The sequence below is a fragment of the Arachis hypogaea genome, chromosome 8 (genome assembly GCF_003086295.3).
Source record: "Arachis hypogaea cultivar Tifrunner chromosome 8, arahy.Tifrunner.gnm2.J5K5, whole genome shotgun sequence".
Classification (NCBI taxonomy): domain Eukaryota; kingdom Viridiplantae; phylum Streptophyta; class Magnoliopsida; order Fabales; family Fabaceae; genus Arachis; species Arachis hypogaea.
In genome coordinates, this window is record NC_092043.1 from 13,082,738 (window position 1) to 13,098,993 (window position 16,256).

Here is a 16,256-nt window from a genome sequence, read left to right on the forward strand (position 1 = left end):
ACGTGGGTGTTCATGGGCTGGGCCGGGTCGGAATAAACTGGAAGTTAACTCGGTGTAAAATTAATATGTATAACCAAGTTGGGTTGGTCTAGTGGTTAGCTCACTAGTCCGCTTAAGCAAGTGTCGGGGGTTCGAATCCCGCCTTGTGCATGCAGCAACCCATTGGCCAGCGACAAACCCTTAAATGGAGCTCAATACCGCGGCGGATTAGTCCTTGACCTGTCGGGTTGGAGGATACCATGGGAAACCAAAAAAAAAAAAAAATTAATATGTATAAATTTATAAATTTTATATATTAAAATAATAAAATTTTATTTTTAAAATTAAATTTAACAAATGTTATATCATAATTATACTAAAATAAATTATTTTAAAACAAAAATAATACTATAATATAAAAAATATTAATTGAAGTATAAAAATATGATATAACCTTACTAATTTCACTCTAAAATATATATTTTTATCATAACGAATAACTTTGGATCAAATTAGGTGATCCCAACTTGACACGAAAATAATATCGGGTAAAAATAATAAACCTGAACCTAATAAAATATACAACGGATCTGGATCGGTTTCGGACGAAATTGGGTTTTGGACATCTTACTTTTTCTATAGATATAGTAAAATTGATAATTAAACGCGACGAATTAGTCCTTGATCATCAAAATTTCTTTAATCTAATTTTAATTATTAAAATTTATTATTTTTTATCGTCACCGGATCAGTTTCGGGCGAAATTGGGTTTTGGACATTCTACTTTCCCTATAAATATAGTAAAATTGATAATTAAACGCGACAAATTAGTTCTTAACCATCAAAATTTCTTTAATTTAATTTTGATTATTAAATTTTTTTTTTGTCATCATCAGATCGGTTTCGGACGAAATTGAGTTTTAGACATCTTACTTTCCCTATAGATATAGTAAAATTGATTATTAAATGTGACAAATGAGTCATTCACCATCAAAATTTCTTTAATCTAATTTTGATTATTAAAATTTATTATTTTTTGTCATCACTTAGTCATCAATTTAATTCCTTTAATCTAATTTTTTTAATCTAATAATTTAACAATATATTTTATCTCATACTTTTAAACATTAATGATTAAGTGATGGCCAAAAATAATAAATTTTAATAATTTTCTAGTATTTTTTCAAAAAAAATTGGTAAATTATTTTTCATAGCTTAATATATATTTTTTGTTACATTTAAAGTATGAATAAATGGTCAAATTCATTCTTGAAAAATTAATTATTTTTTAAATTAGTTTTCGAAAAAATTTTTAAATTAAATTTGTCCTTTAAAAATTTTAAGTTGATCAAATTAATTTTTTGTCACTTTTATTTTTGATGGCGTTAAAATTTGTTGATATAGCACGGTAAATAACTTTATAACATATATTTAACATCAGTTAATATAACAAGTTTATGAAATTAGATTAAATTAATTTTAAATTAAAAACTTTAAATGTCTTAAAATTCTCTCAATTTAGAGCTGGTTTAATATAATTTTATGAATTTTTCGTATTAATTAAGATAAATTGGTTATAATTCGAGCTACGTCAATTCAAATTATAAACAAATCTAATTCGAATTTTATTGTTTTGAATTACATTATAGTGTGTTTTGGTTGATTGATAAATAAAAATCTGATTTGACTGAATTACGTAATTAAAATCAGTCCTTAATTTATATGCGTTGTTTACCCTTAATATAATGTCACTAAGCTGTCACATTAATAAATTTTGAGGCGGTTAATAATAAAACTATAAAAATAATAGAAAGACTATTTTAAAGAACGGATAGCTTTTCTTTTTTGGATAAACCGTATATCATTTGGAATTTTGGATCACCTTTTTGTGGGTTACTTATGGACTTGGACTCTTGGATCATAAGTCATAACTGAAACCATATCTACAGCTGTTATGAATGTGAAACACATTTGTCCACGGAAGCCCAATATTTGCTAAACAACATAAAACTTTCATCTGGTGTAAGCAAGGCAGAACTTGTACCCAAAAAAAAGGATTTGGCTTTTCTGAAATTGTTCATTTACTTTAGAGAGAAAAGTAACGCAATTTAAGCCATTGATAACATAAACGGTTTTGATCACCTTAAATAAATAAATGATAAATAAATACATTAAAAGAATCAAAACGTTAACTATTAAAAAACTAAAAAGAAAAAAAAAAACGCGCCACTTTACAAAGATAGCGCACAGAATTAAATTTCTGCAAAACTGAATGCCTGTAACAATAAAATTTGTATTGAGTAAAAAATGATGAAGAGAACCATACAAACATTGAAAACGCTAGTAGATACTGAACAAAAAAATGGTAATTACACAGATGACGGAATTATTAAGTGAAACAAGTATGCTAGTTCCATTTATGGATACTACGATGATGGTGTCCCCAATAAAGACGAGCAAGCCAAACATGGAGGTGTTACTTCCTGAAACTAAAACGGTAAATTTATCAGAAGAAACAAATGAGTTGATGATCACAATGATACCACCATGGAAAGGTAATTTTTTTATTGAATAATTTTAAATTTCACCGCAATATATTTGATAATATTTTACTCAATATATTATTTTTTTTATATTTGCAGAAGATTGTCAATTGATTTCTCAAAACGTAAAAAAAACCCAAATTACACAACACAATTCTACATTAATTACTTTTTCCAGGTATGTTTATAACAGTTATATTTGTACTCTTATTTTAGTACTCTTATTTTTGTATGTTTATAACAATTATATTTAGAATTTTATTATTTATTTTTATTCAGGCCAATTATAGCAAAAAAAATACCAAAATTAGGCATGGAATTTGACACAGTACTAGAAGCTAAAGACTTCTGGAAAAGTTATGGTGGAATGATGGATTTTGATGTTCGACAATTGTATGCAAATAAATGCAAGCTTGATAATTCTGTAAGTAGTTTTAGACTTGTTTGTGCAAAGGAAGGCCAACGAAGACCAGATAAACGGGATCATTTAACAAAGCAACCTCGCGCCGAGACTAGAACAAGTTGCCAAGTAAGAATGTCACTCAAGTTTGCTCGAGATATTAAAAAATATGTGATTTGTGACCTTGAGTTAAATCACAATCATATTTTGCAAATTCCGGAAACCAGTCATATGATGCCATCACAAAGAAAGATTTCAGAAGTACAAGCATTGCAAATAGATTTGGCAGATGAAGCTGACATAAGACCAAAGGAAACACATGAACTAACAAATTTACAAGCTGGTGGTAAAGATGTCCTTGGATATACCAAACAAGACCAAAAGAACTATCTTCGAAGCAAACGAAAGCGAGACTTGGCCTATGGTGAAGCAGGTAGTTTATTAAAGTATTTTCATCGGCAACTACTTGATAATCCCTCATTTCAATATGCTATACAGTTAGATAACGAAGAGAAAATAACAAATATTTTTTGGGCTGATGCAAGAATGGTTATTGATTATGCTATCTTTGGTGATGTAATCACATTTGACACTACATACTGCACAAACAAAGAAAATAGACCATTGGGTGTTTTTTGTGGATTCAATCACCATCGAGAAATAGTAATATTTGGCGCTGCTCTTTTGTATGACGAATCAAAAGAATCTTTTATATGGTTATTTGAATCATTTTTGGAAGCTCACATGCAAAAAAAGCCTAAAACTATTTTCACTGATCAAGATCCTGCTATGGCAAGTGCTTTGGTAGAAAAAATGCCTGAAACATATCATGGATTATGTGTCTGGCATATTATGCAAAATGCTATTCGACATTTAGGGAATAAGTTGAAAGATGGTTCTTTTATCTTGAGAGATTTCAAAGCTTGTATGTATAATTCTGAAGATCAGTTTCAATTTCAAGAGACATGGGATGCATTGCTTCAAAGATACAAAGTGGAAGACAATTCTTGGTTGAAGAGTATTTATAAAGTGAAGGAAAAATGGGCTCATTGCTATATGAAGAAGGTGTATACTATTGGAATGCGAAGTACTCAACTTAGTGAAAGTTTTAACAGTGATTTGAAAGATTTTATGCGGTCAAATTTAGACATAATACATTTTCTCAAACAGTTTGAGCTAGCTGTTGGTGGCAAGCGATACAAAGAGCTACAAGCTGAATACAATGCAAGACAAAAGCTTCCTAGACTTAAGATGGTTCATTCGCCGTTATTGACGCATGCTGCACAGGTATATACTCCTAATGCATTTGATTTATTTCAAAATGAGTTTGATTGGAGTTCTGCTGCATATATTATTTCTCGTATAGAGAACAATCAAATGTCTGAATATCAAGTTGCTATTTTTGATAAAGATGGAGAATACACTGTATCCGGCAATGTGAAAGATATGATTATTTCTTGTAGTTGTGGAATGTTCGAAACAATGGGATTCTTATGTTGTCATTGTTTAAAAGTTTTAAATGTTTGGGATGTGAAGCAAATTCCGGCTCAATACATTATGAAAAGATGGACTAGAGAAGCAAGAGAGATGATTGTTCATGACTCAGATGGAAAAGTTGTTCAAAGTGATACTAGAGCGGATGCTACAGCACGGTACAAGAATATATGTTTCAAAGCAATCAAATTAGCTGCTCGATCATCAGATTTTGAAGTAACATCTAATTTTGTTGAGCAAGTTATAGAGGAGACATATAAGAAGGTAGATTCTTTTTGTAGACACAATCAAGATGATAATGTTTCAAATATTTTGAATGCAAAAGAAATCGTTAATAGCTGTTCAGATAGAGATGCGTTAGAAAGATTACTTGAAAATGTGAAAGGATTGAAAAAAAAAGGAAGGACGAAAAGGTAGAAAAAGACTCGAGAGCTGGGTTGAAAAACAATCAAACAAGAGAATGGCGTCAACAAATGGAGTGAAGTTACAACACCAAATTTAGATAATTAAATGATAGAATGAAAAACTATTTATTTAAATTTTGTAATTTTTCTTTTTGAATTTATAACAAATGACTTTAAGAAATTTGAGATGATTGTTTTGTTTATATTTTTTATTATTTGTCTATTCTAATGATAATATATTTTTTTTAACTAGTCATACATTTAAATTTAAACTACAACATTAGACATAAAACAAGCATCATAAACATATAAAAACACATAAAAATATAAATAAATTAATTTAATGTATATTAATATAAATTTAGTAGAGATCTATTAAACCAACATCACATCATTAGTTATTGTAAACACTCTTTAGTTTGTTCTCAATTAGATTCTTATTTTAAGTATAAACAAAAAAATTGAGTACATTTATCTAAAAAAAGTTAGTACATTTACATGAGTATTTTTTTTATATTAAAATAAAAAATAAAAAAATATTTTTGACCCAATTTAAATTAATTAATTTTATTTTTTATTAAATTTTTCAAAAAATTATTCAGGATTCAAAAAAGATGAAAGATTAAAATCACGCAGTTTTGGAAACTGCTGCTTGCACAATTTTCAAAATTCTTTTAATGTATTTATTTATTATTTATTTATTTAAGATGATCAAAACCGTTTATGTTATCAATGGCTTAGATTGCGTTACTTTTCTCTCTAAAGTAAATAAACAACTTCAGAGGAATCAAATCCAAAAAAAAGGATGAACGAGTCTATCGGTACGTTTTTTTATTTTTTATATGATATAATAAGAATTTAATTTTTATAAATAGATGGTACAAAATAACTTTACAAAAATGTCTAATCTCATATTATCACATCATTAAAAATATATCATTTTCAAACTCATTTTTTAAAAGGTCATCTAAACATAAAATTTAATTGGATAACTATATAAAATTATTTATTTTGTTAATATATTAAAATTAAACTTATAATAAATAAAAAATCATATATCTCTATTCAGGGTATTAACCTCAGAGATACAATGAAAACAAATTATAAAAAAAAAATATAAAATTATAACAAATTAAATGTTAAATTTTTTAAAATATTTTAAAACATTTTTGTAAAAAAAATAGAGAATATATAAGCTAAGAAGCTAAAGGTATTGGATGATTGAAAGAAAGATCTTGCTGACTTGCTGTTGAAGAAGATATGGGGGAAGGGAATTAGAGTATTGGACAGAAGAAAATTGAGTGGCTCTTGAAATCTCAGAAAGCCGAAGAAAACAGGTGGCAGTGGACAGAGAATAAAAAATATTGAAGGTATTCCAATTTCCACAGAAGATAGGATAAGACAAAGATGTTGGTTAAGGTTTGTGAAGGAAGGGCAACTACTTGATCATGATTCGTGAGGCTGGCTGTCATCTTGTACCATTTGTACGTACTACGTAGTACGTACCGCACGCAATAATTGGCGGTTCCCAACTTCCATCCATCTACAATACGTTCTGCATTTGTTTTTTGAGAATTAAAAACATTAAAACAAGGCATATAATTTAATATTTTTATGTTTTATTTAATAATAAAATAAAATAATATAATTTATTTTTATTTTTTATTTAAAAATTTTGAGAAAAAAATATAATAATAAAAAGTATAATTATAAAAAGTTAATAAAAATAATAAAAAATAAAAAATAAAATATATTTTTTGTTAGTATATTTATATTTTTTCTGTTAAGATAAACATAAAATATATTAATTTAATATCTTTAAATATAATATCTTTATTTATATCTCATCTCTCAAACATAATTTTATATTTTAATATTTCTGTTTTAGTGTTTTGTTCCTATAAACAAATACAATCTTACATTCACAAATCACAATACTCACTCCGGTTTTTAATCAATTTTATTTAAAAAGCTGTAAGCTAATTGTTGTACTCTATTTATTATTAGAGGAATTTTCTTAGTATGTATTGCATTCATTTTACATTGAATCCTATATCAATTTATATATTGTTTTCTATTAAATTAAATTTTATAATTAAGTTCAGATTTTAAAAGGTTTATAGAAGTAAATAATTTAATTTAATTTTATATATTGTTTTCTTTTAAATAATTCAAGGGATTAAGTATGATTTTGATTTTTAAGCTAGGAATTGAAAATTTATTTTGTCTTTTGGTCTTTTTTTCGCTACAAAATGGTCCCAAAAATTTAGCTTCATTTTAAAATCGTCATTTTTACTAAAATTTTATTTTTAATTACCATTTTATCCCTAATTAAAAAAAAAGAAAAACGGGTTAAAGGCTGGGAACAGGGGAAGGGTTAATCACTCAATCACGCTGGGGGCGTGGGTTTTTAATGGAAGAAGAGGGGGAAGGGAAGGTGGGGAAGGGAGTTCGCCGCTGCTGTTCCTCGCCGCCGCCGCCACTGCTTTCTGTCGTTCGGTCGCTGGATCTCGCCGCAACTCCTCGGCATTCGGTCCTCGCCGCTGCTCTTCGACATTGACGCCAGCAGATCCGGCAAGGTGGACATTGTGCGCCGCTCGCTGCTCGCCGTTTCTGCTTCTCCTCCTCGCTCGGTCGCCGGTCGTCGCTGCTTCCTATCATTAGAACTGGGATTAACAGCCCAGCTAGGAGCCTTGGTGCTGCCATCATCTTCAACAGAGACCATGCATGGAATGATCAGGTATGTCTTTTTCGTTTCTGGCTTTTTTTTTCTCACTCATTTCTTTTTGAATTTCATATCTCCTTTTCTTCATTGCAGTGGATTTTCTGGGTTGGGCCTTTCATTGGAGCTGCTCTTGCTACTGTGTACCACCAGACAGATAGTCATCTGATTTTGCTTCTGATTACGTTGGGCCTTTTTTTTGTATTTTTGCTTCTGTTTATTCTTCTATTTCACTCTAATTTTGATTTTGTTTATGCTTCTTATTACATTGATTTTGCTTCTGATTTTATTATTGTTATTGCTGGTTGTTGTTGCTTCATTATTGCTACTATTTCTGATTTATTTCTGGTTGAATTTGGGGAAGAAGGGGAAGGAGAAGGGGAAGGGGAAGGGTTGTTGCTTCATTATTGTTGTTGTTTCTGATTTATTTCTGGTTGAATTTAGGGAAGAAGGGGAAGGGGAAGAAGGTAGGGGAAGAGTATTTTAGTCCTAATGACGATTTTAAAACTAAGCTAAACGTTTGAGACTATTTTGTAGCGAAAAAAAGGTCAAGGACGAAATAAATTTTCAGCCCCTACCTTAGGGACAAAAATCATACTTAATCCTAATTCAAGTACTCAATTTTAGGCTGAGATTGGCACCAACCTATCATGAGCATGGAGAAGTCTTCTAAAAGGTCATAAGGCATTAGAGAAGGGTGAGATAGGGTCACCTTGGCGTAGTCCTCTTTTCATTTGGAATGGCTCAGTTGGGCTTCTATTGACAAGAATTGACATTGCTGCTGTTTTGAATAGTTCTTGTATCCATCCCCTCCAAATGGCACCAAAACCCATGCGTTCAAGAACAAGATCAACAAAGCTCTATATAACAGTGTCATACGCTTTTCTAAAATCTAACTTCACAATGATCCCCTTTATTTTCTTCTTTTTTAGCCATGAAACTCTTTTGCACGCAATAAGGTCTCCATCCAGGATTTGTCTATCTTGTATAAAAGCTGTTTGAACTTCACCCACCAAACTTCCCAACACCGCCTTTAACCTTTTTACCAGAATTTCTTAAATAGTTTTATATATGCTTCCAATCATACTAATAGTTCGAAACTCCTTCATCTCGCTCGGGGTGTCCATTTTTGCAGCTAAAGTGACCCAAGTCATGTTCAACGATCTCGGTAAGAAACCATATCTAAAGAAACTCGCCACCGATTCACTAAACTCTCCTCCAATAATTTTCCAAGTTTTCTTAACAAAGTACATATTAAGCCATCAAGACTTGGTGCCTTTATAGAGCCACAACTCTAGACCATTTTTTTTTTATTTCTTCCATTGTCAGCTGTTTTTCAATATCATCTGCCTGCTCACTAGATATTCTACTCAGCAACCCCTCCTTGATCTTTATCTCTGGCATAACCTCTTGGTGGTATAAGTTCATGAAGAACTTTCGAGCTTGTTGTTTGATTCTTCTAGGATCCCTTACCCTTCGACCACCGCATCTTAACTCCACCACTTGTTTTCTTCGATTTCTAATTGTTGCCATAGTATGGAAATATCTTAAATTTTTATCCACCTCTTTAATATATTTTTCCTTGACATTTGCTTCCAATATTACCCTTTCCTCTTATACCATAACTCTGGTTGACCTGTCAATGCCTTCCTTATACTCAGATTGATCTGTTCCTCCTCCCCTCTCTCTAACTTGATCTCCACTTTGGCTATTTCTTCTTTAAATTTGTTTATCCTTGCATTGATATTCCTAAAAACTTCTCTGTTCCATCTTCAGATGTGTTTCTTCAACAATTTCATCTTGTCTTGAGTTGGAATGTTACCCAACTTGAGCCATTCTTCTTTTATCATTGAAATAAATTTTGGATTTGAGAACCAAACATCTAGGAATAAAAAAGGCATGGGTCCCAATTCGTAGAATCTGGTTTCAGCCATGACAGAACATGGTCAGATTTTGAGCACTGCACCACCTCCAATTTGAAATGCGGGAACTTCTGAATCTACACTGGGTCGACACAAATCCTATCCAATATACTCGCTTGACTTTCCCTTCTCCACATGAACATCCTACCATGTAAAGGCAAGTCCACTAAATTCATCTCTTCCATCCATACTTTGAAAACTCTCATACCTTTCTCACTGCATCTTTCATTAGAATTTAACACTTCATTATAGTCTCCAATAGCAATGAAGGGGACATTCATACTTCTTTTTACTCTAATGATCTCCTCCTATAGAGTTCTTCTTTCCCTAACAGAATGATCGCCATAAACAACCAAAATTGCTATCTCAAAATTTTCCTCCTTTAGTGTTCCCCTAATACGGATCCATCTACTTCCAACTCTCCTTTCTAGATCCATGAAGCTATCTTTGTCCCATATGCATAGTAAACCCCCGCTAGCCCCACTAGATTCTACTGTAACCCAGTCAAAGTCTCATTGTCCCCATATTTTCTTCACAATATTTACATTTATCTCTTTCATTTTTGTTTCAACTAAACCCAAAACCCATGGATATAATTCTTCACCATCTCTTTCATACAACCTAACTTTTTTTTACTCCCCAGGCCGCTACAGTTCCAGAACACAATCATTGAGTCAAGATTAAGTCACCAACCTGGTTTAGAGACGGTTTCTTTTTGCCTCTGACCCTTGTTTTGACGTTGATATCTTCAGGAATCTTTCTTGAGTTTTTTCTCACTTTCATCAGGAACTTCACTAGTTCATCCTCGTTATCACATTCCATCATAAGCTCTGAACCCATTCTCCATGATTTGATTGCAGCCCCTTCAATGTCATCTTTCTCATCTCCTTCATCAATGTTACGTCTAATCGTTTCTTCTTTTTTGCAAAATTTCCTTCCCTCACTTCGTCTTTTCTTGACCTTTGTTCTACCTCCCTTCTCTTTTGTGAAGCTATTTTTTTCCTATTTTTTGCAATCACTAACGAAATCCTCTTTCTCATCGTTGCATCTGGAGCTTTGTTTTTTCTTCCTTTTTTTTCCTAACGTTGCTTCACGTGGCTTTCTTTTTCTTCCATTGTGATTACTTTCTTTAGCTTGGGCTAATTCACATCATATTTTTTCTTTAGGGGCTCCCATATTCAATTCTCTCTTTTTAATGGACTCCTCAAAGCCTAGTAGTAGAATTGGGTCAGAAAAAGACTCTTCCCCTTTTAGCCCGTACTCCTTTGTTTGCTCATCATGACTTAGGCCTCTTTTTAGAGCCCGTTGAGTTTTTTGGATAACTTCAAGAGAGATCCTATCATCAAAGATACATCTTGTGGATCTAGAATTTTCAAGAGGCATTAAAACTTTTAACTGTTGCAAGTCTAAACAAACACCCCTATCTTCATGTGCTTCCATATTTCTATATAACAGAATTTAGTCATCATTTAACTCATTGTCCTTCACATAAATATTCTTGATTTTCTCCCCATCTTTTGCCATGTCATCATCTTCTTCCTCAACTCCTATTACTTGACTTTTTATCTTCTCCTCCATTTTTGATCCATAAAGTTCTTCATTATTTTGCTTTTCCATCTCCGCATCCAATCTGTTCTTCCTTTCCCAAATTGCTACCTCTTTCACCTCCATGTTTTTTTATAAAAATTTTAAATTTATCACCATCCACCTCTAACATTACTCAGTCATTAATCGGTATACCCACCAGGACGTGTCCACCAAAGCTTTGATCGAGTCAAGGTTGTGTCGTTCCATCGAGCTTTCCTCTATTTTTAACACTGTATCCCAAACGACATCAATTTTGTGAGCGTTCTCCTCACACCATGCATGAAGAGGAATCCCAAACATCTCAATCCAAGCTTTGTGAGATCTATTCATTTTACCCATTGTCCATTGTCTAATCTCTCCGAAATAATTCAATAAAAAGGTGAGTTAAACGCTTCTAACATAATTTTTCTCAGAATCGAAAACCAACAACATCTTGAAGGATCATAAAGGCTTCACTTCCTTCAACATATGCCACTTCTTGAACAAAATTGTGGTTAAATCTTCTGCTTCCAAGGGAATAACTGATTTCCCAATAATACTTTTTTCTAACATATTCACCATGTTAATGTCTGACCTTCCTTTTATCTCTTCAGGCATCACTGAGGCCTTTTTATTCTCCTCTCTGTCATTCATTATTCCTTCCTTGATCGGTTGGTTCATTAGGATTTCCTTGAAAGATCTTTCACCGATGTTCTGCTTCATTTGTTTCTTTCTTTATTCATCTCACCTTCTGAACTTTTTTTTGAGACTATAGTTGTTTTATCTTGCCCCAATTGTTTGTCTCCATCTAATCCTCTTTTATATCTTGCCTCCACTACTAGTAGGGATGCTCCTATCACTCTCCAACCATTGAGTTCTCTAGCCGCTCTCACCACATGGTTCTTGTACACAAACCTTACAAAAGCAAATTTGAGTCTTGTTTTTTGCCTCTGTTTTCTTGAGAGATAGACATCAACTACGTGTCCTTGCTAGCTGAATATCTCCCATAACCATTGGATTGACGTGTCTTCATGTATGTTGTCTATGAACACCGTAAATGGTCTTTCTTCTAGTTTTATAAAGCTTTCAGTTACCTTTGTGTTGTCTATGTTACTTTTGATTACTCCTTGGTGTTTATGTGGTCTATCATGTGGGATTAGACTCCGATGATTTGTTATCTTCTTCTTACCTCTACCTATTAACTCCTTGAATCCTCGTCAACACTCTGGTTTTCTCTCCCTACTTAGAACTTACTTTAGAATATTTTTTTCTGGATGTGGCGAGAACAATTTGCCAGGAACCTATATATGACATAGGAGGAGAATAAAGTAAGCTGGAACAAGGAGAAAAATGAATTGTATTCAATGTCTACATGCTATGATATTGCATTTTACTTCTACCATGTTCATGAACAACAACTAGATTCCAAATTCGGAGAGAAAAAAATAATCTAACACAATTTAAAAACTCAAATGCACACACAAAAAATTAGCTAGAGCATTTTTATAAAATTTAAGTCACAATGACTTACATACCATGAAGAGGTTTCACTCCAGATTAACCCATGTCTCAGCGCTTCGTCAGCAATGCCACCAGCACCTATAATTTTTGTTCCACTACTTTTTCACCTGCCCATCATTATTTGCAATCTAGTCTAAGTTCGAACAACTACTCATTCCGACGAATCCACAAGACCAAACACTATAAAATGGCTCAACTCAAGCTTAAACTTCATCAAATTGAGACTACATAACAAGAGACTATTAACCCGGTTTCTCTTCACACTATAGAGATCTGGCTCGCACAAAATTTATAGATTTTTAAAGGCAAATACTTCTTACTAGAGAACATTTTGGCTCAAGTAGAAATTTTGGCTATAGAGTTCATGAACCGTCCCTTTTCTTTTTCTTCAATAATTTTTTTAATGCAAAAATCTGCTTGTAATACTTACGTCAATTTTTTTTAATATTGGGCCAGTTTTGGTGTGTTTGCTGGAAATGGCCTGTTTAATGTGTAATCCAGTTTTATGAGAAACAAAAATGGAAATGCCAAAATCACCAGGTCCAGTCATCAAGCCTAAATGAAAGGGGCGAATTGATGGTTGTTCCCAAAAAACCCGAGTGCAGCATTGGAGATAGAGACCCAAATTAAGGGGCAGTTTTGAAACTTGAATAGAAAATGGGGGGAGCGTGTCTGTAGCCCGGGGGGCGAATTGATGGGGAGAGGGCAAATGTCCACAATACAGCTGGCCAGGAGGGGGGAACGCATGGCTGATTGGGCAGATTGCATTGTCTCTTTCTTCATAGGTTCACCCAATAAAGTAGTTAAAAATTGGATGGCAAGTAGTAAAGTCACTTTCATTTCTTTAGTTACTAAAAAATTTTTACAAAGAGGGAGGAAGAGTTCTATGGATGGTTGTAACGACCTAGCTTCTAGCATATCATGACCAATGCTAGCTGCTAGGCACTACTACACGGCTTTCCCTAGAGACTTTAGACCCTATATTAAATATATACATATGAGCCTGTAGTGCTAATTGAGATCGCGTGTCAGATATATAGATATAACAAAATAGATAATAGTTAAATAGATAATATATACATGAAGCATAGAAAATACAGAAAACATAGTAATATCATACATATATGCCCAAAGGCTCATTTAGTACATCATAATTCACACCAAGTTACGTCGTTGCTTATTCATGCATGAAAATATTTACAGACTCCATATTTATACTAATAGGCCTTGACTCACAAGAGTCACTGTAGTCTGGGACCCATTCTAACTTGTTTATATAGGTATTTACAAAAGCACCTAGCACTCTAAAAGTCTATACAAAGAGAGGGCAAAGACAACTACTACTAGTGCTACTATTATAACTACTGCTGGTCATCGATCCCTGGTAGCTGAAGAAACATGAAAGTGCTATATGAAAGTAAAAAAAATTCGCTCTGACCCTCCGGTAATGCTACTGCTGCTCGCTAGCCTGAAGACCAGAAACTCAAAGAAGATCTCGCCGGTTTGCATCTGTGGAATGGGGAAGTAAGGGGTGAGAACCTAAGGTTCCCAGCAGGGTACTACACAAGAATCCTATGGGGTTCCGCAGCCTAAGTCTAAGACTTAGCGCAGTTAGGTTGGTAAGTCACACAAACAAGTACAAGTACAAGTATATAGCAGAATAGTAAACAAACACAAAGTACAGGAAGCAGAGACAAAATACAATCACAGGTATAAGTAAGCAACCACAAACATAAATAATGCAGCAACCAAGTATGATGCATGTCTAGTCCTATGCAGGCCATGAGCTCATGCGTCAGTTGACTACCCGCAACCCGATGTTACCTAAGAACTAGTCCTGGATATGGTTTTCCAATTGCGTCCATCCGTGTATACGTGTCGATGTGGTTAAGCATACCACCAGTCCGTGACAACAGGCAATCGTCGCAAAGCTTAAGCTAGAATATATGCACAAAGGGGAAACATAGTTTTAGTAATCAGTGGGTAAATACTACCTCCAAACAACCTCTAGCACCTAGGGATTTACAGTTCTTTTTCCGCGACACATCTCAACAAACTTTATCTCTAAGGGACTTCTCTGCCCTTCTTTTTAAATAAGACCTGTGCCCGGTTCTTTCTGAAAATATCTCAGCCTTGTTACATATTTTACCATTTTGTCCTTGGAATTCTTGTATATTTCCAATTTTTCCATTTTCATACATAACTTCCTTTTTCTAGTTTTCTTTAGGCTTTTAGTGACGCTTAGCTTTCACCATTGTTGTTATTACTTCAACATTTTACCCTCATATTTTTTTCTGAACGACCTTCTTATCCTTCATTAATTTAATTAATTATTTTTAATTTGACTTTATGTCTAAAATTACTAATATTCCCATAAGTACTCTAGTTTTACCGTTTAACCTGATTTACCGTCAAAATATTACCGGGTTAATTCTAATATTTTTCTATGACCAAATTATCCATAATATTTTTAATTAATATCAATTCTACCCTTAGGGACCTAAAAGATCATTTCAACTTTATTAATTTATTTACTTATTCTAGTTACCACTTTTTACCGTTTTACTTCTAACTTTTACTAAAATTTTTATTTAGACCCGAAACTTTATTATAATTATAATTTTGACTCAACTAATTTAAATAATTACTATCTTACCCCTAATGATACTAAGTTCAAAATTTTATTTATTTTTTATTTAAATTATAGTTTTAACTCTCTTTTTACCCAAAAATGACCATAAAACCTTTTTTACTTTTACACCTTTGTTCCATAGGATTAAAAATAAGTTTTCTAACCTCTTTTTAACCCTTATACATGTGACTTTCATGATCATCTAGTGGCTGGATTTCTAGGGGTGTAATTTTTCATTTTTATCCACTTTTAGTGACTTTTAAGGCTTGAAACTTGAACCCCAAGTGCTCCAAATAATTTCAGTGGTTTCATACAATTTTTGGAGGCAAATAAGCTTCATTTATCACTCTAATAACAGTCCAAAAACATAGAAGCATCACTAAATTTTCAGAATTAAGAATCAAGCACAAAATCACCACAAAGTGGCTCATATGAACACCGAAAACAAGCACAAGCATACTCTAAAAATTCAGTTATTAAACCTTTCACACACTGCAAAACGTGAACACAAGGGCAGAAGCACAGCTGATGATGGTGCAACTTTGTTTTTGGCTGAAAGTATCGCAAAAACGTCGAAATTCAACCACTTTGAACTCGAATCTCTCTAATTTCTTAGGCGTGCTCCATGGGTGCTTCAAGATGAGTTCTCTATACATGGAGGAGAGTAATAATTCATCATAGCTACTATTTTTAAAATAGAAAAGGAAAAGAGGAAGAACAAGGGTTTATCTAGCCGAAATTTTGGTATAAATGCAAGGATTAGCGAAAATGGGCAACAGTTTATGCTTGTATGGTTTGAGTCCTTGAAGAACACATGAAGAAAAATGAAAGAAGAGTTGAAATAGTGGCTGGAGCACAGAGAACAAGTTTAAGAATTTTCTGTCTTCCTCTCTCAAGAATTTGGTCAAAAGAGTGTAAAAATGTGTAAAGTGTTCTGTGAATTTTGTGGCAAATACTTCCTTAAATAAAAAATCAACATCTTAGTGAATTTATGATGGTAAAAGAGGCTGAAATTTTTGTAGTCAAGGGTTAGGATTCAATGAATAAGAAGCGTGAAAACGAAAAAACTTAGA

The 16,256-nt window shown here is 32.7% G+C and overlaps 1 protein-coding gene across 1 annotated transcript; it reads left to right on the forward strand.

The window, feature by feature from the left end:
• Positions 1–2,835: 2,835 nt before the first annotated feature.
• Positions 2,836–7,861, forward strand: LOC112705019 (protein FAR1-RELATED SEQUENCE 5-like). Its single transcript, XM_025755880.2, has 3 exons — positions 2,836–4,680; positions 7,241–7,560; positions 7,639–7,861. The coding sequence occupies exons 1-3, from the start codon at positions 2,836–2,838 to the stop codon at positions 7,709–7,711; spliced, it is 2,238 nt and encodes a 745-aa protein (XP_025611665.1). The 3' UTR covers positions 7,712–7,861.
• Positions 7,862–16,256: the final 8,395 nt, after the last annotated feature.